Below are 24,765 nucleotides of genomic sequence, written 5' to 3'. Positions count from 1 at the left end.
ATTATAGGTTGAATCCAACCTGAGAACTATTCTGGTCAACTCAGATCAAACATTTCGAGTCGTTTGAATCGAGATGACGCACTCCTATTAAATCAACTGAATCAATTGACTTGTGGAAATTTTTTGGAACCGTCTGATTTTCTTGAGAATCATAATGGAGTGAAACCTAATTCCTATATATTTACATACCCAACCCCTAAACTTTATTTTTTACATTACACTATCAAAATAATTAATATCACATTAAAAATATCATCATTTTAACTTCATAAAAGTGAAATACACATTTTTTTTGATGATAAGTTGACATAAAATCGTGTTAGATGTATAAGTAAAATCGTGTTAGATGTATAAATACTTAAGAATTAAGAGGCAAGTATGTAAATATTTCTTGAATTTTTTTTATTATTTTTATGACTAAAATTTATTTATTTTCAGAAAATTTGGGCCACGGTGAAATTGCATTAAACACTATTATTACAGTTGAGACTAGCAAGACTCCCAGCTCACCCTATTCATGCCTACATTCTCAGATAGCAGGAATATATATATATATATATATATATATATATATATACACAAAATCAAATGAAAACAAGCTGTTTTTATTATAGTTGATGGTCCAAGATAATGGGTCCATGTGCAGCCCAGGTGCGAACGTAAAAGGGATAGGTTATGACATGGAGCACATGCCAAGATAGGAGAGAAATAATCAAGCATAATTAAATCTTTTAAGCGATGAATAAAAAACTGTAATTTTGACCAATTTGGTGGAGGTACAAATGCAATAAATTTAATTTACTGTTGGTTGGTTCTGCAAAATAATTTAATGCAACATGTTAACACAATATAATGTTTCCTATGAATAGCTGCTGAGTGACTTTGCTTTTTTTTTTTTTTTTTTTTTTTTTCCTTTTTTTAGCTATCAGTTGAATCATTATTTAGATTATCTTATTTTTGTTATAGCATCAAACCAACTTTTCAATCAGAATCCTCTTCATGTTGTAGCAGGGTTTGATAATTCTTGTGCTGATGACTAGGGGGTCTTGGTGGGGGCCTTGGACCCTTTCTAGACCGTAATCACAGAAAGTGATGGGCTCGAAGCATTGTTTCTTCTATATTGGCTTTGTCGGTGCGATGATGAGGACTTGGTTAGCGAGCAATGAGCCTCTAGCAATTATTTGGATTTCTCCAATGATTTGGTGACTCACGGGTTGTTGTTTTTGTGTTTGTTTCCCCAGTGATAGCGTTATCACTATTTGGTTTATTTTATACAAACCAACCCAGAAAAACTTATTAAGCCAGTCTTTTGATCTCTTCCTTGACTTGTTTACATGCTTCAGAGGTGTGATCACAACTCTGGTGGAAGTGACAGTATTGTTCTAATTTCCCAAGTCAGGTATCAGGGGGTTCAAATTGATGATCATTAGAATGTTAACGCTTAACGAGTTTAGTGGCGTTTAGTCCTCCAATCAAGGCTCAAGTTGTTGGTTCACAGGTCGATGGGGGAGATTGTAGTTCCCCTGTTGTTAGGACTTATTCCATTGTGAGGTTTGATTAGCGTCCCCAACGATATTCTTGTGCTTGCTCCTAAATTGCTCAAATTGATCCTTATGTGCGTTGATGACATCATCTATAATGATTTGAGCTTTGACACAATAGATAAGATCAGCATAAAAGTGAGCAATCTCCCGCGTCAATGATAGGTAGAAAGGACTTGAGCGGAGCCCCCCACGGATGACCCCTCTCAACAACTTCTGATCCACTCCTGGAATTTGGTGAGCTTCAATGGAGAACCTATAGAAGCACTCTGGATAATTCCTAAGAGACGGGATGATTTTTTTATAATCCTCTTGTTTGTCTGAACCTAGTCTGACAAACTCGTTAAAGATATTGACAGTGCTCCACGGGAGAGTGTAGAACCAGGTACAAGTTTAACTCTTGAGAATTGTCGGGAACACATAACAAAGAAGTGGTTCGATAGTGGTCAATGCCCCTTCATAGGAATCGATGTTCGGAAGCTTGAAACCTGTTGGAATGGGGTGTTGGAGAAGTTCACAACTAAGGGAGAGGACTGGAATTTGCGGCGAGCGGAGAAGCGATCTCTTCTCAAAAAGAAATTTTCTCGAATCAGGCGTCGTAGCTCACCATAAATTATATCATCTGAAGCGGCAGTAAGGCTAAGTAGTGTCAGAATAGTTGCGTGAGACGAATAAGTGGAACTTGTGGTATCAAGAAAGCAAATTAAAGATATCATAGGGCTATGCCCATTCTACAAGATTGTGGAGGGGTTATAGGATGGAAAAAGCTTTATAGCTAGTCCGTCCTATAAATGGTAATGGACTTCACAACGAGAAATCGGAGGATAAAGTTCTCCACATTTCTTGCAAAAGCCGGAGCGGCTATGCCACATATCCAAAAGCTGAAACCATAGGTTCTTATGTGAGAGCATTAGTTGAGTTCGACTCATTATTGATTGTGATCACTTACATCATATCATGTTGTATGTCATGATGGGTATGTATTGCAACTTGCATTGCTTTGAATGCTTATGTGCTCGCGGGTTTGGTCGCCCGCACGAGGTTGGTTTGACCGGCCACCTGCATTGTCCAGCTCAATTGATCGTCCATCACCAAATGATTCAATTTGCCAACCAATACTATTCAGCCTAGCCATACGTATTTTAATTGGCCAATTATGTGCAATTTAAATGTTGCATTTCACCCTATACTTTGATTCAACTGGCCGCTCCGGCACAGTCAACCTTGCACTTTTATTCAGTTAGTCGCCTATGATATGTCTAAAAGCATGCTAAATTTTCTTTATCTTTTCCAACTTGACAGGGCAATGGTTCCATCACATGGAGCGGGGTCGATATGAGTACGTTTGATTGAGACATTTGTTGTTGGTTGTTGAACTGGTGGTAAGTATACTCTGTATGGCATCAAATGTTGGGCCTCAAATAGAAGCTAGAGGAGGGATTTCTTCATCCTATGAACTTAATCCTCTAGAAAGGAACCTGGGGCACCTTCGCCAACAGGATAACGCCTTCCAATGGGGGAAGATGCAGAGGTTTGACGCCTTAGCCCCGTGATTGTCCTGTAAAATAATGGGTATTGGAGTTGGACACTCTGTTGTTGTGAGCACTACATCTGATGGCTATTTAGCAGGTCTCTCAAGTACTTCAGTGTTTAGATTATCTTTCTCACATACTACACCAAACTAATGTATGCTAGAAGATTCGCAGTGATAGAGTAATGAATTATTGTCTTGACGTTGCACGAGAATCCACCAAACTCATACAATATTGGTGATATGTTGAGACGCCAAACCTTAAAGGGAAAAAATCATGGGAATTGGCCCAATCAAAAAAACCCACTATAAATTGATGTGTAAAAATATGAGTACTTGTTCACAGGCGGGAAATGACTACATAGTTTGTCACGATGTAATACTTGTTGCACAGTAGTCGGGGGTGATTGCAATTTTGAGCGATTTCAGAGATTCCAGCTCATTGTCTTCAAGGTGTTGTTGCATAGTGTATAGGGTGATGTACTGCTCCATCAGGTGTTTTTCAGTTTCACAACATATGCTAAGATGTCACAGCGTGCATTATGATTCTGCAAGTAGCTTCATCACAGGAGCAAGTGGTGGCCGATGGCGATCGACTGATGGCGACTAGTTATGAGCGAGGGTGGTCGGCGGCTACGAGAGATGACAACATTTATTGGATCTTAGGTATGAAACTCAGAGACCTCAACTCCTCTAAGCTCTGGTTTCTCTCTAGTTCAAGATCTGTTCCTCTCTTAAGAGATGAATAATGCTCTATTTATAAAATCTAGGATTAACGACAGCTTATCCTTCAGATCAAATGATAAAAATTTATTGATGGCGTATCAAGCTCATTTACACCAAAACTGAACTCAACCAGACTCATTGACACCCCTACCGGCAACTCTGCCGGCAATAAATTCTTAGGGAGGCACCACCTGAATGCAGCATCGATATTTTTATTTATCAATACACAGAATCCATTTTAAATTTTTTATCAACTAAAATTGGCCGTCATTTTTCTTCATAAAAATTAAAAAAATGCATATAGTTATTTAAAGTTTACAAGTTCAATCAGTATAACGAATTTTGCATTTGATAGCGATGCAAGAAAAAAAAAAAAGAACTTATCGACAAAACTGCTGTAAGAAGTTAAGCCGAGCAATCTTAAGGTCAAGAAATGCAAACTGCTATTAATGAAGGATAAAATGTCATTATAGCAATTTTATCAGAATAATTCATTGAATATATAATAATTTCATCACTGATTATTTTGATAATAATTGGCATTGGCCAAAAATGTGAAGGTAGCAGTACTAGCCGAAACCAAAGCTCAGTTGATCAACTAAAAACATTGAAATTAGAAGATTTTTCCTTATTTATGAGCACAGCGTGGCGATTTTATCACATGCCTAAACTTAGAGCATCATATCTGGATCAAAGAGATTCAAATTAACTGGGCTTTCGACAAAACTCTGACCAACCACTTATGCCCTTATCTAGAATACACAAGAAGTCAATCCCAGAAAAGTAATGGCCTTCAACCCAATCGTGAAAGTTCCAGATGACACTTTTGTACTCTATCGTTAACCCAACTTCAAAAGCAAAGGCTTCCAATATTTGAATTTCTGCTTGTTGAACGCCTTACTCGAAAATGAAGCAATTTCAATACTGGCTTTGAAACCATTGAACATATGAGACACATAAGGGAAGGAAATTCTAGAGAAAAATCGCCATTATCTATTTTCCAATTCTTGACAAATTCATTAGACATTGCTATGAAAGATGACAAATTGCACATACCCATAAATAGGTGTCCTTTACCAACGGAATTTTCTGCAGAGCCTTCTATTTATCCCCTGCAATAAGGTCCCGGCAGAAGAAGAAAAAAAAAAAAAAAAAAACTATCACATTGACAAATTGCTAAACAAATATAATGCCCCTGGATGAATATACAGAACTATGATCTTAGCCATGATGGAGAAATGGGTGGTTTTAAGAACTAGAAAAAGGTCGTTTTAAAAGGTGGAGGCCATCCACAAATATCATCCTCTTTAGGCGATTGGAATGCAGGTCATCTGGGACCTGATAGCTCCACTGCATGAAGATTGTCGGTGGAATCGACAATCCAATCCGGGTTTCTGTGAGGAGCCATCTCCAAGTCGTGGCGGATAACCTCAACTTTCTGCCACTCCTCCCATCTCTCAGCAAGGCCATCACCTTCTAGCATCCTGACCACTTCTGACATTTTAGGTCGTTCCACAGGTGACCCTTGGGTACAGAGAAGGGCAACTTGGATGAGAGATTCAACCTCGGCTTCTATGTAGTTATCCTGAAGATCGGGATCTACTAACATATCCAGCTTCTTCTCTCTCAAAAGTCCTTTGACCTAAGCACAGCATGAAGCAGATTACAAGCAAGTAAGTACTTTGAGAAACATAAAGAAACACATATAGGTTTCTCGAAAAGAATTAGCCAAACTGCAATGTTGTCAACTAGAAAATGCAATTAATTAAAATCAAATTAAATAAGCAAACATGAGAAATTGCAGCAAAAGAACGCTAAAAATAGCAGACTCTGTAGCTGGAAAATAAGATTAATCTGAATAAAAGCAAGTAGATAAATATATTTAAGCAGACAAGAGAAAAGAATATAAGCTTACCCAGTCAAGCAGCATAACATCATCATCATTAGCAAGCCGGGCAAGGTCAAATGCCCTTTGCCCTGTGATGAGCTCCAGAAGCATGATCCCATAGCCAAAGACATCAGTCTTCTCTGAGGATTTCCCAGTAGACAGATACTCAGGGGCAATATGCCCAATCGTTCCACGCACGGCCGTTGTTACATGTGTATCCTTGTAGTCCATAAGTTTGGCAAGACCAAAGTCACCCACAACTGCTTCATATTCCTCATCCAACAAAATATTTGCAGCTTTGACATCCCTGTGAATTATCTTTGGATCACAGTGATCGTGTAAGTAAGAAAGACCCCTAGCAGATCCCAATGCAATCCTTCTCCTGGTTGTCCATTCAAGTGGCGGTTGATTCGGTGGACGTTCTGTAAACCAAGTGATTATTAGAGGTTTAAAAAGAAATTTAAAACTGAGATCTGCTTCACGAATGAATTTTTTCATGCAGAATTAACAAAGGGGCAGTGGCAAATCTCAGCTGATAAGTCATCATGCATTTGAAACATTAACAAGGAAGAGAAGTTCTAAAGTTTAAGAAAATATTAAAAAATGTTTAAGTGACTCCACTACAAGAAAACAAGTACCTCGCAAACAAGAAGCTACACTCCCATTAGCCATGTATGGATATACAAGCAAACGTTCAGTGGGTGTCATACAAAATCCACGAAGCCGAAGTAAATTTCGATGGACGGCCATGCTAATCATCTCTACTTCAGTCTGGAACTGAAGCTCCCCTCCAGGTGTGCGCTCCTCCTTAAGCCTCTTTACTGCCACCAGTGAACCATCTGCAAGTCGTCCTTTGTAAACCTTCCCAAAACCGCCTCTACCCAAAATGTTCTTGTTGCTAAAACCGTCAGTTGCAACTTGCAACTCTCTGAGCGAGAACCTCTTAAGCTGGCCTAGGTGGACTTCTGGATCCTCCTCAGCTGTAAAACTTATAAATGTTACCAAGTATTCATAGGCAACATAAAACATGTGCTAGCAAGCACAGATACTAACCAGGTACATCAAAGAAGTATTCCTGCGGTTTACGCCGGCGCCACCATGCAAAACCAATGGCAGGCGCAGCAAACAGCAAAGCAGCACCAGCAGCAACTCCACCGGCTATTGCTCCAGTGCTGGAGGCGCTATTTCCTTTAAAAAAATGATAAGTCGGAAAGTACAAAAAATCAGATATCCATAACTTTCAATTCTACATACCAAATTTTCACAACAGGTTCTGCTCAGAGAGTCTTCAGTAGTTAAATGTGAGTCTTCAGAGATTAATTTGAAATAGATAAAAATGTTATTATAAGTAGAGCATAACTACCATATTTCTTGAAAGTATAACTACCATATTTCAGTAACATCATATGGACAGTTTAATATTGTATTAAAAGTAAAGCATATCTTCTAGGCATAATGCAGAATTAAATTACCATAAAGAAAAAAATTGCTCAATACCTGGAAATCATTACCTGGAGAAGAAGGAGGCGTTGGCAAAATAAGCGGAGGTGGCGGGGGGAGAGGGGGGCCACCGGGACAGGCCTTCGTTGTGCCGGGACCACATAAAAGAGGATTGTTTGCAAAACTACATTTTTTGGCATAAAATAGTGGCAAAATGTCAAAATAAGTCACCATCGGCCAAAAGACTAACAACATCAGACTGGAAAAAACCTGATAGGTGTGAATAGAGAGAAGGATCCATTGGATGGAACTCCCCCGGATAAGTTGTTGTTTGACAAATCTCTGCAATGTTTGTTCAGGAAAAGGATTCATGGTATCAGAAACAAAACTTCATCAGAGGATTAAAATTAATAGTACCACACAAAAAGTTACTTACAGAACTTGAAGTGTAGAGATATTCGTTAAAGATACAGGAATTTGACCAGATAAGCTGTTGTTGTTGAGTCGACTATTCTTCCAAAAAATAGATAAAGGAAGAAATTATATTTAAGTTAGAAATATCCAACAGAAGGTTATACATAAATATAAACCAACTAAAAACAGCTATTCATCATGGCACCAGCAGAAGCAGAGAAGTTGTAAACTTTCACATTCGGAAAGCACTAGTGCATAAGGAGGCTATTTAGCTCAATCATATGCCTAAGTACTGTGAGGACTAATGGAATAGGGTTTCTCACAGAAAGTGTTAGCTGTCTTCTTGTGGTGTGTGTTCTATCCTAAAATACATAACTTACTATAAAATTACATTTATTCCCTTAAACAATTTTCACTATCCTAATAAGAATGTACTGTTATATTCTCAGCCTTAATTTAAGGGTGCAATCTATTGTTCTTGTATACAAAAAATAGAATCAACAATATGTCAGCACCGTCTTGTATGATATCTCTAATCAACAATATGACAACAAGACAATATTTCATACTTGAATCTCAAGTATGATATCTCTAATCAACAATATGACACCAAGACTATCTCTAATTCAAGTATGATATCTCTAATCAACAAGATGACAACAAGACTATCACTGATTCAAGTATGATATCTCTAATCAACAATATGACAACAAGACTATTACTGATTGTGCACACACTATCATTCTCAGCCTCAATTTAAGGGTGCAATCTATTCCAAGTATGATATCCGTTCTGTTAAATATTGACATCATGAGGTGCATGTAAAATCAAAGCTTGCAAGGAGAGGAAATAGGAAGAAGATTATATAATCTTTTCCAAGCATTAAAGATGGAAACACGACCAAAAAAGAATTGAAAGCCTTCCTCTAGCAATTTATAATAAGAGACGATGAGAAATATTGTCAAACACATTTTTGAAAGATAGCATGCTTTCCTAGGATATTCTTATGAGTAATACAAAGATATAGAGAACTCTAATTTTGAGGAGAACCATGGATATCCAAACCCAATATCTATGATATGTAAGAAATGTTTCATTCATGCAGAAAGAGAATATAACAATAGAAGCTGGAAGCCACAAGAATATTTCATAATCAAGTTTTAGTTTGAAGTAATTGATATGTGATAGGTAGAGTTCCTTGTAATCTTTGAAATGAGATGCTTCCCCAACGATCATGCCACTCCCTATCATTAGAATAAAAAGAAACCACCAAATTATTATGATTCCTGGCAAAAGAAAAAATATTATAGAATTAGGTGACAAAAGGACATTCAGAAATCAATTATCCTTCTAGAAGTTAATGCTTCTACCATCATGCATCCAAAACATAGTAAAACAAAAGAATCTTAATGAAGTTGTAAAGACTTCTAAATTCACTGGCTTAGCAGGAAAAGATTCATGCTACGAAGGACTTTGATATCAATGCCTATCTTATCTTTGATTCTAGTTTTGGAATTAAGGAAAACCATAAAGTTGTAAACACAATTTATCATCTCCAACATTTTGCAAGAAAGGGATATAGATTAAAAAATGACTCCTTTCATAAAGAATAAAGACAAAATTTGGGAGACTGACCCCCCTACTTGCAACCAAAACATGTAATAGCAATCCTATAATCCTTAGGAATGACAAATGAATCCGAACAACTTAAGCATCTAGGAGGAGTGCTTACCAAAAAGATTACAACGGTTGACTGAGAAAAGGAAAAGAAGGTTAACAAGAAGGGGAGAGACTGGGGATCTGAGCATAAGATTTATTGGAGATAATTGTAACATGATGCAATTTCGCAATGGCATTTTTTAGTAGATCAACCTTCGAATTCCACTTCGTGCAAAAACGGCGGGTGGCCCTTACACTTTGATTGATAATCAAATTATGAATATTCTTGATTTGAAAACTTGTTTTTTATTTTATTCTACTCAAAATAGTTTTCTATTAAATGTTGTAAGCATGATCGAATTTGATCAAATCTAATACAAACCGAATTTGTTTATTGCGGTCTGAATCCCATTCAGCTTGTGATTTTTATGGCCTCATTTTATTTTGATTTCTTTGATTTAAAAGACGCTAGATTATGTTTGGATATATGATGTTTTATAGTTTAATTCAAAAGAAAGCAATGCAGGCTCCGAAAATTAACGAACGCTCTCCGAGAACTCTCTACATTTTATTTTATTTTTGTTTTTAGAGAGGGTTTGGGAGGGTTGAATTTTCAGAAGACGGATTAGATTGTAGATAAAACACTACCCAGAGATTTCACCCTCATTTAACAAGGAATTTTTGATATGGGGTTTGAGTTTTCCCATAGGTGTAAACCCCTATGATTAATTACCCCTCCCGATAACTGAAGACCACTTTCGATTAAGGCTAGTCATTAAAAATTGAGTATTTAATATACAATTGCAGCAAACTTAAGATTTAAATTGTAGAATTCATCATTTGAAGCTTAAAGCGGATGACGAGAATGAAGATGAAACCTGATCAAGATCCCCTGGTTCCATCATCCCAGGTCGTCATGGTCCCTGATCTACTTAGTCATAGGAGGTAGTCGACCTAACCTGACAGAAGAATTCGTGTCAGCAGCCATGGGTGGATGTCTATCTATGTGGACAAATTTAAGTTGACCTTAGCTAACAAAAAGTTTGATGTCAATCAATTGCACACTTATGATTCACAACTCAAATGATAGAAAACTATTATGAAACATACGGGTTGCGACCGTGACCGTAATATAATGATGTCAATTGGCGGCAACCACCCGGTAAGAGGGTTTTGGTCATAACCGCTATTTTTATGATGTCATTTGGCAGCAAAACCACGCGGACAAAGAACTTGTGTCATGTCCTTACTGGCATGCAATTACTTTGATTGTAAATATATTGATACATTTGATATGGCATTCGCTTTTTCGGAGCTGAAATCAATCAAAAATTTGCCACCCTTGATAAATTGTTGAAAAGTGCGGACAGATTTTTGCTTTTAGCTTTTAAGTGGTTGAATTTTACTTGCATATTAGTTGGTTATTTTGAAAAAACTTGATATTAAAGATCAACTCTTTTGGTTGAAATATTCTATCAAATCGGTCATCATCGGACTGTTGAATATTTTAAACTTTTAAATTTAAAGCAGGGGCATTTAATTTTGTTAGTTTAAGTCTTGTCAAATGTTATCCTTATAAGTAGAAGGATTGTACTAGGTGATTTGGACTTGTAAATTCATATTTTAGGATATGAACGTTTATTTCAAAACTACTAGACTCGTCAATTCCAGTCCTTATAAGGAGAAATATTAAACTAGTTAGGCGGGACTTACAACTCTGCCCTATAGACAATGTGGTTTGATTAACCTGAGCAAAATTCTTGAACCTAGCATTTGAGCATTCAATACATTAGTTGCAACACATGCGGGCATTTGACTTTATATGTTAGCATATGCAGTTCAATAAAGAGGCATATGCAGCAATTTGTGTTTAAGAGACAATTCGTTCCATAAAGAGGCATATGCAGCAATTTGAAATCATACATAGCTCATTTATTAGAAGTTTTAACTCATGCAAGTTCAAAATACTTTCATGGATCTCCAAATATTATATTCCATATTTGATTTAGAAAGTATTCTTGAAATTTATTTGCATTAAAAATCTTCAAATTTGAAATATTTCAAAAAATGCTCTTGCATTTATTTAATTCATTTAGAACTTAAAAATGATTGCCTTCAACCGAAACAAGAAGCTTACTTAAGGGACGGTACAGGCGAAAGGGATCGTGGCTCTGTTGTACGGAATGACGAAGAAGATCAAATGCAGCTTTTCTGTGCAGCACTGTGCCAAGTAGGGAGATAGAGGAGATCGGAAGGCTCGTGCATGATTCCAGCGTCGAAGATCGCAGTAGATGAGGCAGTGCTTCAACGTTGTTGTGTGGGTTTCGAACCGAGGGAGAAGAGGAAGTGGAGGAAGACAGGGACGATAACGCATTGTGCAAGGTAAGTTCGTGTTAGAGACTTTAGGCACAGGGAGGAGCGACAGGACAAGGATGAGTGAACTTTGCACGAGTTTTGGCGGGTTGGCGTCACACGACGACAGGAATTTCGGCAAGGCTTAGGTGAAGTGTGGTGAAGTGCTGCAGAGATCAACGAGGAGGGAGAACAACAACGAAAAAAAAGGTAAGGGACCTACGATTTTGTTGTGATCGAGAGAGAACAGTAGAGAGGAACGAAGAACTTCGAAAAGATAGAATAAGGAAGATCGTCAGAGAGAAACTAACACAAAGGGGGAAGACTGGAGACATGCCAATGAAGAAGATACAGAAGACGTCCTACTTCTAACAGAAGCGTGAACAGTTGATGGGATGAGAGCGGGATTAAATGACTTAATATTAGTTAAATTTAATTAAATCTAATTAGATTCAATACTTTTTAAACGTCAACAAGCAAGTATTTCTTTTAATTGGTATCCTTTTCATTTAAGTATTTTTAAACTAAAATATATTTACATACAACAAATCATCTAGTTTAATTAAGAAGCGTAGACCCAAAAACATCCTACAACAGGAAGTTAAACATATTTCACACATTATATTGCCTAGAATTCAGTCATCCAAGAGTATGGTTTCAAATTGAGAGAAACTAACAAGTCATTTCCTAAGAATTGCATTTTGACTAAATAATCCATTAGTGCTCTTAGAAATACTAATAGTAGATTTAAGAAGTGCAGCAGTCTATGCTCTAATAAAGGTAGAAAATAATAACTACGACTTCAGAATTAAACAAAAACTACACAAAGGACTTCATGAGAAATGGCAACTTTTGCTAACCATGAATGGACATTATAAGCATAAGAATAAACAAAATTTAAAATAACAACATAAGTTTGAGTTATCATACAGGAAACGGAGCTGTGTTAGCTTCCCTAAAGAATCAGGTATATTGCCAGTGAAGTTGTTAAGATACAAGTCTAAGCTGACCAGGTTTGCCAGATCGCCAAGTTCAGTTGGAATTATCCCACTGATAGTGTTACTGTAAAGTTCCCTGTCAAGAGAATACATAAGTAAAAGATGCTGATCAATTAAATCTGCTCCTTAAAAGCATGTGATCAAGATCATCAGAAACAAGTGATAAAAAACTAGTAATTCTAAAAAAAGAACATAGTATTTTGCAAGTTAATTAAGATTTAAACCATGGTCTACCATACTCTTCACTTTAAAGTTTGACATTACCGCATCACTTGTTATACCAGGTCATTTCAATGGGCAAAGTTTGAAGAGAACCGCCTTTTTACCAAGCCTGAGCAAAAGACTCCAAATTTTTGCCAGCTTGGACTCGAATATATGTTAAGAGGATGAAGTCCAACTGTAGCATATCATCGAAACTTCCACAAAATCGGTTTTCTTCCCACTGAATGTTTAAAAAAACACTAGTTACATGACACAGGCTTAAAAAGTTGCACACCGTAGATCTCCAATACCATTTTCAAAAAGGCAACCTTCGAAATGCTAACACGGCAAGCTCCACTCCACCTTTGCTCAAAGACATACTTTCTTAGGCATGGGCCACGACCAACCAAACCCCAATTGCACGCACATAACCAATTGATGGGTACATATGGCCATGACAACCAGCTTTAAAAGCTTCATTTGCTGCTATGCTTATCATGCTTTAATAAATAAATTCATTCTGCTTTAGTTGAAATGAGTCGAATCAAATCGATCCGATTACTACCTTTTTAAAGTTCATTCATTTATTTTCTTAGAAAATTTTAGCAGAGCAAGAAAATGGATCAAGTTTTAAATGCTTGCTCAAATTTGTTTATAAGATTTCATATAAACTTTTGCATCATTGTCGAGCGTAAGTCGTGTCATACTAAATATATATTAGATTATAATGATTTGACCATTCAACCTTATTATCAACATAATTAAATTTATAGACGTTAGTTATAATTGAAAAAAATTACTAAGTATTATTAAAATGTTTTGCAAAAACTAAATAATGATTAGAAAAATACTTTGATTTATATATCTAGCTACTTATTGGACTTTTTTATCATACTTATACCTATAATATACATTATTTTGAAAGTGAATAATACATAATTTGTTACAGAAACATAGTATAAGTCTTTAAGTAAGAAATTAAGTCTATCATTAAATAAACATTTTATTGAGTTTTCAATGAGCTACTAGATAAACAACAACACGTATGCTCACAAACATATATGAACAAGCAGTTCAATGCTAAAGCCTATGCATTTAAATGATGAGCTTTTAAACATTTGTTCAAGTTTATTCAATTATGTAAACGAACAAATATAAGTGGGTATTATATGAATGAGTATCAATTTGTTCATCAAGGGTACTAATTATTTGGCAATTGTAAATAGAATGAACTAATCAACAAAAGCGTTCTTCAGTCATAAAGTACAAGGGAGGAGTAGGCTAGAGAATTTAACTGTGAGTATCCACAAATTAAACCCAATCACACTATGGACTTCAAATGTAAATGTCTCACTCAAACTCATGCTAAAAGCTCATACATAATCGTTTAAGACGTGCACACAATAACCCAAAGTTGGAGAGACGGTCTTATATAGCATGAATGGCTCAACAAAGTTATATTATTCTTGACGGATAAAGTTGAAGAGAGGAGCAAGCTAGGGCTTTTTATTATGAATGTTCGCATAAATTAAATCCAACCACATTATTCGCTTCAAATATAAATGTCTCACAAACTCATGCTAACATTCCACACCTAAGCTAAGGTATATTGGCAACATAAGCATACTAGCCCCAAGTTGGCGAAACAGTCCTAGAGTCCACATAAGCCATTACCCTTTGATAACAGCCCAAAAGGCGGGGTAAAGCACAACTAACAGGCATGCTATCATTTTATAAAGTAAAATATTGGTGTGGCACCCCCAAAAAATATTTTTAAATACTGAAGATGCATTTGACAAATCGATCCCAATTAATATTTTGAATAGATAAAATAAGATCAAAATGTATGTTGTCCACGATGTTTAGCTATGTGCATGTCCTCGCTCCTTGGGTGTCAAAATAAAAACCGATGCCAATAATCATATCCACATGCTTGTCATGGAATTGTCGTGGACATAATGATTTTTCCCACATTTAAAGCTAAGGTATATTGGCAACAATTATTATAAATTCCAAATTCTTAACAGATTAGGCATCATATGCACGCCTTACTATATATTCAATGCTAAAATACTAAAAAGATAACATTGAAGAGAAAATTAGGGGTCATGTCACCAATTTAGATTTTATCTTTTTCAAGCAAAATTATGAAAAATAAAATTAAAATATCCAGGCGAATCAATGCATCCATCCACCGAATCATGATATTTTTCCAAGCATACGCTGCTTTTCTTTTATCTAAAAATAGACAAGGTTAATGGCTTTTAAAGAATAAAAATTATGAACTATTTAAGGTAGATGTAACGTATTTATTTTCATATTATCTGCCCCAAACCACTGACATAATCGGCAGGTTGAATAAGTAGTCATTTGATAATTGACATCTATTCTTTTGCCATACAACTTGAAAAGTCTAGTAAGAGAAGATAGAATTCAATATGAATAATGCTCACAGAGAAAGAAGAAAGCATGTGTCATGGCTTCTTAAGAAGTTCTCTAGAGTAAGAGAATATTTGCAAATCAAAAGCACATTCAAACGTAGGAAAAACAAAAAATCCATAAGAACTAGATAGCTTACAGATACTGTAAATTTTTCAACTGCCCAAGTTGGGGGACCAATTGACCGGATAACTGTGCATTTCCCAGATCACTGAAATACAACAATCAAAGAGCCAAACAGAAGATTGAAAATGCAGTCATTCGGAATAACATGAAAATTAAATCAAATTCAGTATTATGTTCATCAACTTACACTCTAATAACACTATTTTCACTGTTACATGTTACATGGAACCAAGTGCATGGATTAACAAGAGTTGGATCCCAACTCTGCAGCACATTGTTAGGGTCATTCAGATTTGTGCGTAGGCTGTGCAAGGCATCACCTGTACGCAAAGTATAACAAATCAAGAGACATATAAAAAATTACATTTATAGTGCAACAAAATCTTAACGGGGAATTCTTATAAGAAGAACCTTGTAAGTTAAAGCATTACAAAAAACCTTGGCAGCCATATGCGCAGTAGTTTTGTAATTCATGCACTTGATGGAATCTAGATATATTAAATTTCAATACGTGTAATCACTCGTTCAAACACAATAACAAATCACATAAAAAAAAAGAAGAACAATTGAAAGAATTCGTAAAAAAAACAAGTCTTGCTCCGAATAAAGTGATAGCCTATTCTTCGAGTCTCTTACTTGATCAAGCACATAATCAGTGAAGTAAAAGGAATCACACATGCCTTAGATATTTTCAACCACTAACTGAACTTTTGTACATGTAATGACCCTATTTATAATCATAAGTTCAATTATTAGTTCCCTTAATTAGTCATAGATAATATAGAAGTCACACTTAATAAAGAGCTGCAGAATAGAAAACAACAAGACAGATGCGTAGAGAGTACACGAGTGGTACTAGAAATAAATATATAGAAAGCTGCTAAAATAGAAGATTGCACAGCCAAACCAATATAAAGTTTGCAAAGTTTGCAAGGAGACGCTAAATAGAAGATCATACGGCAAGATCAATACAAAGCCACAGGTAACTGTTAGAAACGGTGGAGCCCGGTCCACTATGCTTGGGTGGTTACTTTGCTTTGGAGAGTCACACATCTTACCAAATAATTACTCCCGCCTTCCTCTTTTGTGAAGTGAAGTATTTCTTCGCTCTCTCCTGTTCATGATAAAAGTTTCGGATGGCTCTCCTTGGGTTTTGAAGTGACGCTTTGAATTCTTCTTCGGTTTCCTCGGGATAGAGGAAGGTTTCCTCGGGGCAGAGGGAGAGAAGTGCAAGGAGGAGCAGTTCCTTGCGGCAGAAGGAAGAAGAAGGAAGAATAAAAAGATTGTTCTCCCTAGGCTTCTTCTTGGTGGCTTGTGGCAGAAGATAAATTGGGTTTATTTCTCTTGTAAGTTTGTCTTCTTCGGTGTATCTCAGTGTAGAGTTTTCTTCGGTGTATCTCGGTATAGAGAGAGAAGAACAGAGAGAGAAGAGAAAGAGCAACGAAGAGTGAGAGATTCCTTTTTTAAGTCGAGGTGATCGACTAGTGTAAATTTCTCAAGTAGTAAAATCCTCTGCAACTCCGTGGAAGTAGGCAATTTGCCGAACCCCGAACCAAATTTGCCGAACCACGTAAATCTATGTGTTCCGCTATCTTATTCTATTCTGGTGTGATTTTCCTTCTTTTATTTTTCACTTCGTCGATCTTTCTCCTGTTTGATTTATATATATACCACATCAACTGATATATCTAGATATCGCAACAACAACTGGTATCAGAGCATGGTTTCGGATCTGAGAAAAAAGAATGATGGTTGCAGATGATGCAGATGAAGTGAAGGTTTCAGGGATCAAGAAGTTTGATGGCACAAATTTTGGTCATTGGAGAATGCAGATAGAGGATTATCTTTATTAGAAGAAACTACATCTTCTGTTATTAGAAAAAAGACCTGAAAAGATGGATGATGCTGAATGAAATTTGTTGGATCAATAAGTTCTGGGGGTTATTCGATTGACCCTATCGAGGTTTGTTGCACACATCGTCGTTAAGGAAAATATGACTGCAGATATCATGACAGTCTTATCAGGTATGTATGAAAAGTCATCGGTGAATAACAAGGTGCACTTGATGAACAAGTTATTCAATTTGAAGATGGTGGAAGGCGTTTATGTTGCTCAACACCTGAATAATTTCAATATTATCACAAATCAATTGTCATCCGTGAAAATTGATTTTAATGATGAGATATGTGCACTGATCTTGTTGGTTTCATTGTCAAATAATTGGGAAGCCATAATGATAACAGTTAGTAGTTCTGCGGGTAAATCTAAATTAAAATACGATGATATTCGTGATTTGATTTTGGCTGATGAAGTTTGCAAGAAAGATTCTGAGAAAGATTCTGGCTAGGTCTCAAGTTCGAGTTCGGCACTGAATGTTGATTACAGAGGGACATGACATGATTGACAGGAACTCAAGTATAGAGAGATCAAAATCTAATTTTAGTAAGCAGTCAACCTGCTGAAATTGTGGCAAGGCTGGTCACATAAAGAATAACTGCAAGAATCCTAAAAAGATGGAGAATGATAGCGCAAATGTGGTATCTGAAGAATTACAGGATGTACTATTGTTGACAGTTTACTATTGTTGACAGTTCATAGTTTTAGATTCAGGGGCATTGAATGTGGTAGAATCAGGGGCTTTCAGAGGCTTTAAATGTGGTAGTAAATCTACCACATGCCACAGTGCAGGGCAGTGATGGTAGTGAAGAAGAAAGTGGGTTCGGGGCACTCATTCATATTGTTCCACAAATAGATGTTGAAAAACCACAGAGCTATGAAGAATCTTGCAAGATAAAAGTTCGAGCAAGTGGGAATTGGCAGAACTTCCACCAGGGAAGAAGGCATCGCACAACAAGTGGGTATACCAGATGAAGACTGAGTGTGATGTCAGTAAGAGGTACAAGGCTGAACTTGTTGAAAAAGGCTTTCAGCAGAGACAGGATGTTGCCCATGCAGTGAGAGTTGTAAGAAGAAACAAGAGTGACCCAGGAAATAGCTTGGAGGTGCAAAGCTATGTGGAGGTGCAGTTTCAGTTGGTCTTCTAGAGTGAAGACAGAGGTTTTGAGTTGCAAAGGTAGATGATTCATGGTGGAGGACTCAAGTTGGAGAATTCATAGTGGATCATTACATGTTAAAGAAAATGACGACACCGTCAGTGGAGGATATTAGTTTGAGGAAGGAGATGTTGCATCCTGTGTACCGGTTTCTAAGTGGGAGACTTGTTAGAAACGGTGAAGCCCGATCCACTATGCTTGGGCGGTTCCTTTGCTTTGGAGAGTCACACCTCTTCACAAATAACCACTCCCGCCTTCCTCTTTTGTGAAGTGAAGCATCTCTTCGCTCCCTTCTGTTCGTGATAAAAACTTCGGATGGCTCTCCTTGGGTTTTGAAGTCAAGTTTTGAGTTCTTCGATTTCCTCGGGATAGAAAAAGATTTCCTTGGGGCAGAGAAAGAGAAGTGCAAGGAGGAGCAGTTCCTTGCAGCAGAAGGAAGAAGGAAGAAGAAGATTGTTCTCCCTAGGCTTCTTCTTGTGGCTTGTGGCAGAAGAGAAATTGGATTTATTTCTCTTGTAAGTTTGACTTCTTCGGTGTATCTCGGTATAGAGAGAGAATAATAGAGAGAGAATAATAGAGAGAGCAACGAAGAATAAGAAATTTCTCTTGTAAGTCGAGGTGATCGACTGGTGTAAAATTCTCAAGTAGTAAAATCCTCTGCAACTCCGTGGACGTAGGCAATTCGTCGAACCACGTAAATCTGTGTGTTCTGCTGTGTTGTTTTTTCTCGTTCTATTTTTCACTTCGTCGATCGTTCTCCTGTTTGATTTATATATGTACCATATCAACTGGAATATCTAGATCTCGCAACAACAACAGTAACATGATCATAGAGAGTTCAAAGCGACGAAAGGCCGTCTGAATCACAAAAAGATTTGTAGGAATAGCAATTTTATGAGCCAATTAACTGAGAATAGTGGGTAGATCAAAAACTCTACAATACAGACAAACACGCCTAAACATCATTGAAAAGGAAAAAAATTAACAAAAATAAAAAAAAAAAGGTAAGCCCTTGTCATTTTAAGGATTGGAATGTGAACTTTAACATCAGCAACAACAAAAAATAAATAAATACAAACAAACCAAGACTTATAAATCCTAACAAGGGAGAACCTGAGTAATGTAACATTAATTCCTCTAGTCATTTAATTCTCTAGTTCAAAGCACATAATAAAAATTTTAGTGTCCGTGTAAATGATAAATATAAGTCAAATATGGTTGGAAAATAAAGTGACATGTAGATGTGACAAGTATCTTGGAACTAGCATAAATAAAGTCTATATACAAGAACATAACTTCTAAAGTTAATGCTATGTGGTTAAAAAGTAAGCAAGGAGTAATATACTATTCGCTAATAAAACATCATGGGGCCTTAAAATAAACTCTATTAAAAATACAATTATACCAACTATGGATGCAGAATCATGTGTTGAGATAAGCAAGTAATTGATAATCAAAATAAATTTGGCAAAAATAAAAAAAATATTAAAACAGATGCAAAAGAAAACTAGTTTTATATAATGAGGAATATTTTTAATAGAGCGGAATGAGAGCAATGCCAACAAGAGGTAAGTGAAAAATAGATCTAAGTGATTCCGCCATGTGCAATGAAGGCCGTGATATGCACTCATAATATGTTAGAAAAATTAATGTGGTAGGATTCAAAAGAAAAAGGATAGGCCAAAGATAATAAGGCTAGAAGTCAAGCAAAATAAGATTAGCGCCTCATACAATACTCACTAAGAATGAATGGAAATAATGATTCATAAAATAAATGAAAGAAAAAAGTCTGGATGAGACTGATGATGATGGTGGCATTAAGAGAATCAATCAAAACAAAATTTTAATCTTAGTTGTACATGTCATATTATGAATAAAGAAAATGCTAAGTACTGCTCCACTGCAAATGTTCACTTTAAAAAGCAACTAATGACAGTCTGTAAATATGTATATCCATACAACTAATAAAGAGCAACAAATAAGAGACATGAACGATGGCAGTGTAAGGAAAGCAAGAAAGCAGATTTCATACAATCAAAAGCTCTGCACTATCCTCACGTTCCCTATTAAACTGTTGGACTTACATATTTAAAAAGGCTCAACACTATTTGGGTAGATAAGAAGTAGAGCAGAAAGATATCAAAAAACAAGCTCATCACTAGATAAACAGCTTTGTAGGATTGGAATGAAAGCAATCACAAATTTTGAATCATGATTTGGTTCATAGTTAATACAATGAAAATGTGATAAATTGAAGTTCAGGATGAACATTTCGTGAAATACTAACACAAGCCTTGTTCTTCTACATTTGCCTGCGATGAATCTTTATTTCCTGTTAGGCAAAATGTGCTATGCTCGTTCTATATCTAAATCTGCAGCATATCTTGTACAACTATATCTGTTTGCAGAACCATATAACTGGAAAGAATCTAAAAAATACACTTCTAACACCTCTGTTCAGGCATTAAGGGGAAGAAGAGCAATGAAAACACCATGTAAAACAAAATAATTTAAAAGAACTTCGCAGCTATTTAAAGGATAAAAGAACTAGTCGTGACAGCAGTAGGATTTGCTCCTCCACTAAACTCGCACACTCCAGATAGGGAGGAAAATAAATCTTCTAAATGTAGAATTATGTCTAATGAAGAAAACATATCCCAGCTTAATATAAGAAAATGCCCCCAATTAAACCATAACCACATATTTCCCTTCATTCCCCGAAATATCTCTCAAATTTTATTAGTCCACCACATCACAGACGATCATTCAACCATTAAAAGCAACTAGAAAGATTAACCACGCGTGTGTTGTAAACAGCCGGATCTCCGTTGCCGTCCAGGCTCAATCATCATTAGATAAAGGAATAATAGAAAAAAAAAAAAAACACAAGAGTATGAATAAGCCAATCGCATACCTTCCATGTTAGCGAGAACTCTAGCAAGAGGATGGAGAACCAAGATGAAGCACAGAAACCACCTCTCCATGGCTTCCCGCATCCACATCTCCATTTCTCCAGCGCAAATCCTTCACCTACTGCAACAAAGAACGCAGATCCATTACAAAATCCCCTCTTAACACACCCAGACTCCCCAGACACCTCGTCAAAAACTCGAATCCCGCAGCAATCCTCTCGATGAAAATCAGAGCCCACGTTCAGCAACAGAGATGCGATCTCAAGCTAATGCACCGCCGATCTGGAGAATATTATACCCAACCTTTTTTTTCTCTTCCTCTCTTTTCTTTCTCTATTCTTCTTTGAGAAAAATCGCTGGATGTCTTTTTGGTCAGCAGAAAGTGAGGTGGTCGCCCTCTGGACCTCGCATGCAGACCGCAGGGGTGGACCGGAGGAGGGCCATTGGCTACCCGGGGAAGCTGCCCGCTGCCCGCTGCCCGCTGCCCGATTGTCAAAACGCACGCTTAAGGCCCGCCCCCGCCCGCGGCACCCCAGCCGGCGAAATGTTGGACCGGGGCAATGTCCCCTACGGTCAAGGACGCGTGGGGCCCAAAGCAGCCACGTGTGACGAAAGATAATTCCAGTCCTCCCCCCACAGTTTCCGATGTGAGAAGCACTTATACCTAATTACATGCTTAAATCACGATTAGTAATGATAATAGACTAGGATTGTGTGGATTAAAGGCTAATGGGGTTTAGTTTATCCAAGATAATGTTATGGGTACGGAACTATTTTGGGAAAATGATTGAGAGTTTTAACTTTCAATCAAGAGGTTAAGTTTAAGTTGTTGTATATGTGGTATGTGTGTGTTTGGATAGGTGTATGGGAAAGATGCATCGACATATAGAGCACATAATTTTTATGTACTTGTATATATCAGCTAAACTTTTATATTTACGGGCATAGCACTCAAATCTTTATCATCACATCAAACCAAAAATAATTATTATTTCTTTTTTCAAAGTTAAATATATATCTTCATTCATAGCTTTAAAGAAGTGAAATATTTTGTATGTTAATGTGGAAGTTTATGTTCGAGATATTAATTACAAATGTTGAATTCTGATTGGTTTGTGAATTCAGCTAAAGGAAGAGAGCATAAATAAGGAGAGCTGGAGATAGAGATAGAAAGAGGCTAAACAGTAAGCTGTCGCGATCAATTATGTTGAATTCATAAAATAATTTTTTTTTATTTATAGAGGAGAGAGTATAATATGATGACGTTACATTATTTTCTTGCTCAATAATGGGATATTTCTGGTATTTTACATATGTAAGACGGTCGTTTGTCAACTTTCTGACTTGGTCGATTGAAATCGATTTGCTTCGAGTCAGCTGAATCAACTCTGTTGGCTCAAATCAGCTTAGTCGGCTGAGGTTGGTCAATATAGGTCAGTCGGTTGTACGACGTGTTTGTTAACCCTTTGTCCCTAACGATAAGTTTCTTGGGCATTCTCTGATGGTTGGATATATCGTGGAACCGGGTCTTTAGATCAGTTCTATGGGAGGGTTGGCTATTGCCATGGGTCGTCTTTCTGATAGTGGTTGGCCCATTTGTTTGTTTGTCTCATCTTTGACCTAATGGCTCGAGCTTAGGTTATCTAGTCATCTTTTGATTAGTCTCGTAGCTTGATCGTCTTTGGCCTTGCTAGCTTTGCTTGGTCAAACAAGTATGTCTCATGATTTTATGTTATTGGGTCATCCTTCATCGTACTCTTCTCTTTTGATTTGTTAGATCTCCTCAAGATTAGTGTTAACACATTTTTATGTACATATTTTAGTTCCCCAATTTTCTTACTTTTTGAAAGCGATGAATATTTTTTTTTTTTGCAATAGTAGATTACAATTATTATTAATTAACGATTCAATGATTGAACTCCCTTGATTTATATACCTTGTTTTTTTATAAATAAGGTGCAATAAGACTCATTTCTTATTTGGTCATTGACTCTCATTTTAATTAGTCTACTTCTGGGTGTTGTGACGAAGAGTGTATTAAACCCCTCGAGTGATATCCCTAACAAAGATCTGTACATTTTGACTTCAGGAACTGAAAGGACGGGACTGCCAAGAAGGTAAACAAAAGAAAAAAATCATCATTAAGAAGAGAGAAGTGGTTGCACTCTCAATGCTGAATATGTTGGGGTCGTATGATTTGTTCTTCAGTGATGAGCGGAGGAATATTTAGCTGATTGACCCCATCAATCTGACAGCCTAACCTTTTGTTGTGACACAAGACTTGACGATCAAATAGGTTGTGCAAGAGAATGTTGATGCCCTCTCATCATATGGTGAGGGATTTGTGTTGATTACGACATCTGAGTTGGATGGATTCTTGGGTATGAGGAGCCTCAACTTTATTTGTTAGATTTTATTTTTTTCTAAATCCTTTTGATTTATGTTATTTTGTTAGCATAGATGACTCAGTTTTGAGAGACCTGTGTGAGGATTTAGCCATGGCTGACATTGGTGGGAATCCAACAGAGGTGCCAACAGCGGCGAAAGAAGCACAAAGTGAGGGTGAACGACTCGAGTGAGGATGGCAGGGTTGACTGCCAATAGATCCTGTCGAGACACGCAGGGAAGCAGCTGATGGGCCCCGGACATGTTCTGGATCATTGGCTCGCCGCCTAGACGAAAAGTTTAGTTGCTCGGTCGGTATGGATCCAACAAGACAAGGAGATGTACAAATTGTTGGCTCGTATGGAGAAAGTGAAGAGGATGGAGGAGGCGGTGGCCGATCTTCATTAGAAACTGTCTGACATCTAAGAGAGATCCTTGATACTTCATGTTCTAGATAATAAGGATCTACTGAATAAGTTTAGGTTTGCAGGAAAATCTTGTATAAGAGGCAGTTTCAGTTGGGGTATGTGTTGGCTCAAGCAGTGGCTAACCCTTTTTATAAAGTATTTTATCTCAAACTAATTTTTTAGTGCTTTTATGTAATTTCAATGTATTTTTGGAATAAAATTTATTTTCATGTTTTTTTTTTTTTTAATGTTGATGTAATCTCTCTGTCTCCGCATTTTGAAAATCACGGTAGTATCATTTTTATCGCTACGCGGTGGTTCAACGTTTTTTTTGTTTCCCTATATATATATATATATATATATATATATATATATATATTGACTAAAATATATATAAAAAAAAAAAATATATTGAACACTTGTAATAGCTCAAATGCTTTATTTTAAGATCTGTGAAATTTTGCTAGGCCATGATAAGTCTTTGGTTTGTGGTTATTAATATTAAAAGCAAAGATAAATATGTAATACAAAACTATGTAATACAAAACTCGAATGTAATACAAAACTATGCCTTAATATGCTCTGGCTTGGCCAAGAGCTATAAATAGGTTTAGAATAATTGTAAGGCTTTGGTTTGTGGTTATTAATATTAAAAGATATTTAGGATACAGATGAGGGGTGGTTGTGAATAT

At 36.6% G+C, this 24,765-nt stretch overlaps 1 protein-coding gene across 1 annotated transcript; it reads right to left on the bottom strand.

The window, feature by feature from the left end:
• Window positions 1-4,765: 4,765 nt before the first annotated feature.
• LOC110028906 (LRR receptor kinase BAK1-like) lies at window positions 4,766-21,720 on the bottom strand. Its single transcript, XM_020730953.1, has 11 exons — window positions 21,284-21,720; window positions 15,503-15,635; window positions 15,329-15,400; window positions 12,482-12,625; window positions 7,563-7,634; window positions 7,397-7,468; window positions 7,198-7,310; window positions 6,740-6,874; window positions 6,325-6,666; window positions 5,714-6,108; window positions 4,766-5,440 (listed from the first exon to the last, which is right to left on the bottom strand). The coding sequence occupies exons 1-11, from the start codon at window positions 21,375-21,377 to the stop codon at window positions 5,126-5,128; spliced, it is 1,887 nt and encodes a 628-aa protein (XP_020586612.1). The 5' UTR covers window positions 21,378-21,720; the 3' UTR covers window positions 4,766-5,125.
• Between the last annotated feature and the right edge of the window lie 3,045 nt (window positions 21,721-24,765).

This window comes from Phalaenopsis equestris, unplaced genomic scaffold (assembly GCF_001263595.1).
Source record: "Phalaenopsis equestris unplaced genomic scaffold, ASM126359v1 Scaffold000540, whole genome shotgun sequence".
In the NCBI taxonomy this organism is placed as follows: domain Eukaryota; kingdom Viridiplantae; phylum Streptophyta; class Magnoliopsida; order Asparagales; family Orchidaceae; genus Phalaenopsis; species Phalaenopsis equestris.
This window is presented reverse-complemented; position numbering and strand designations above follow the sequence as displayed.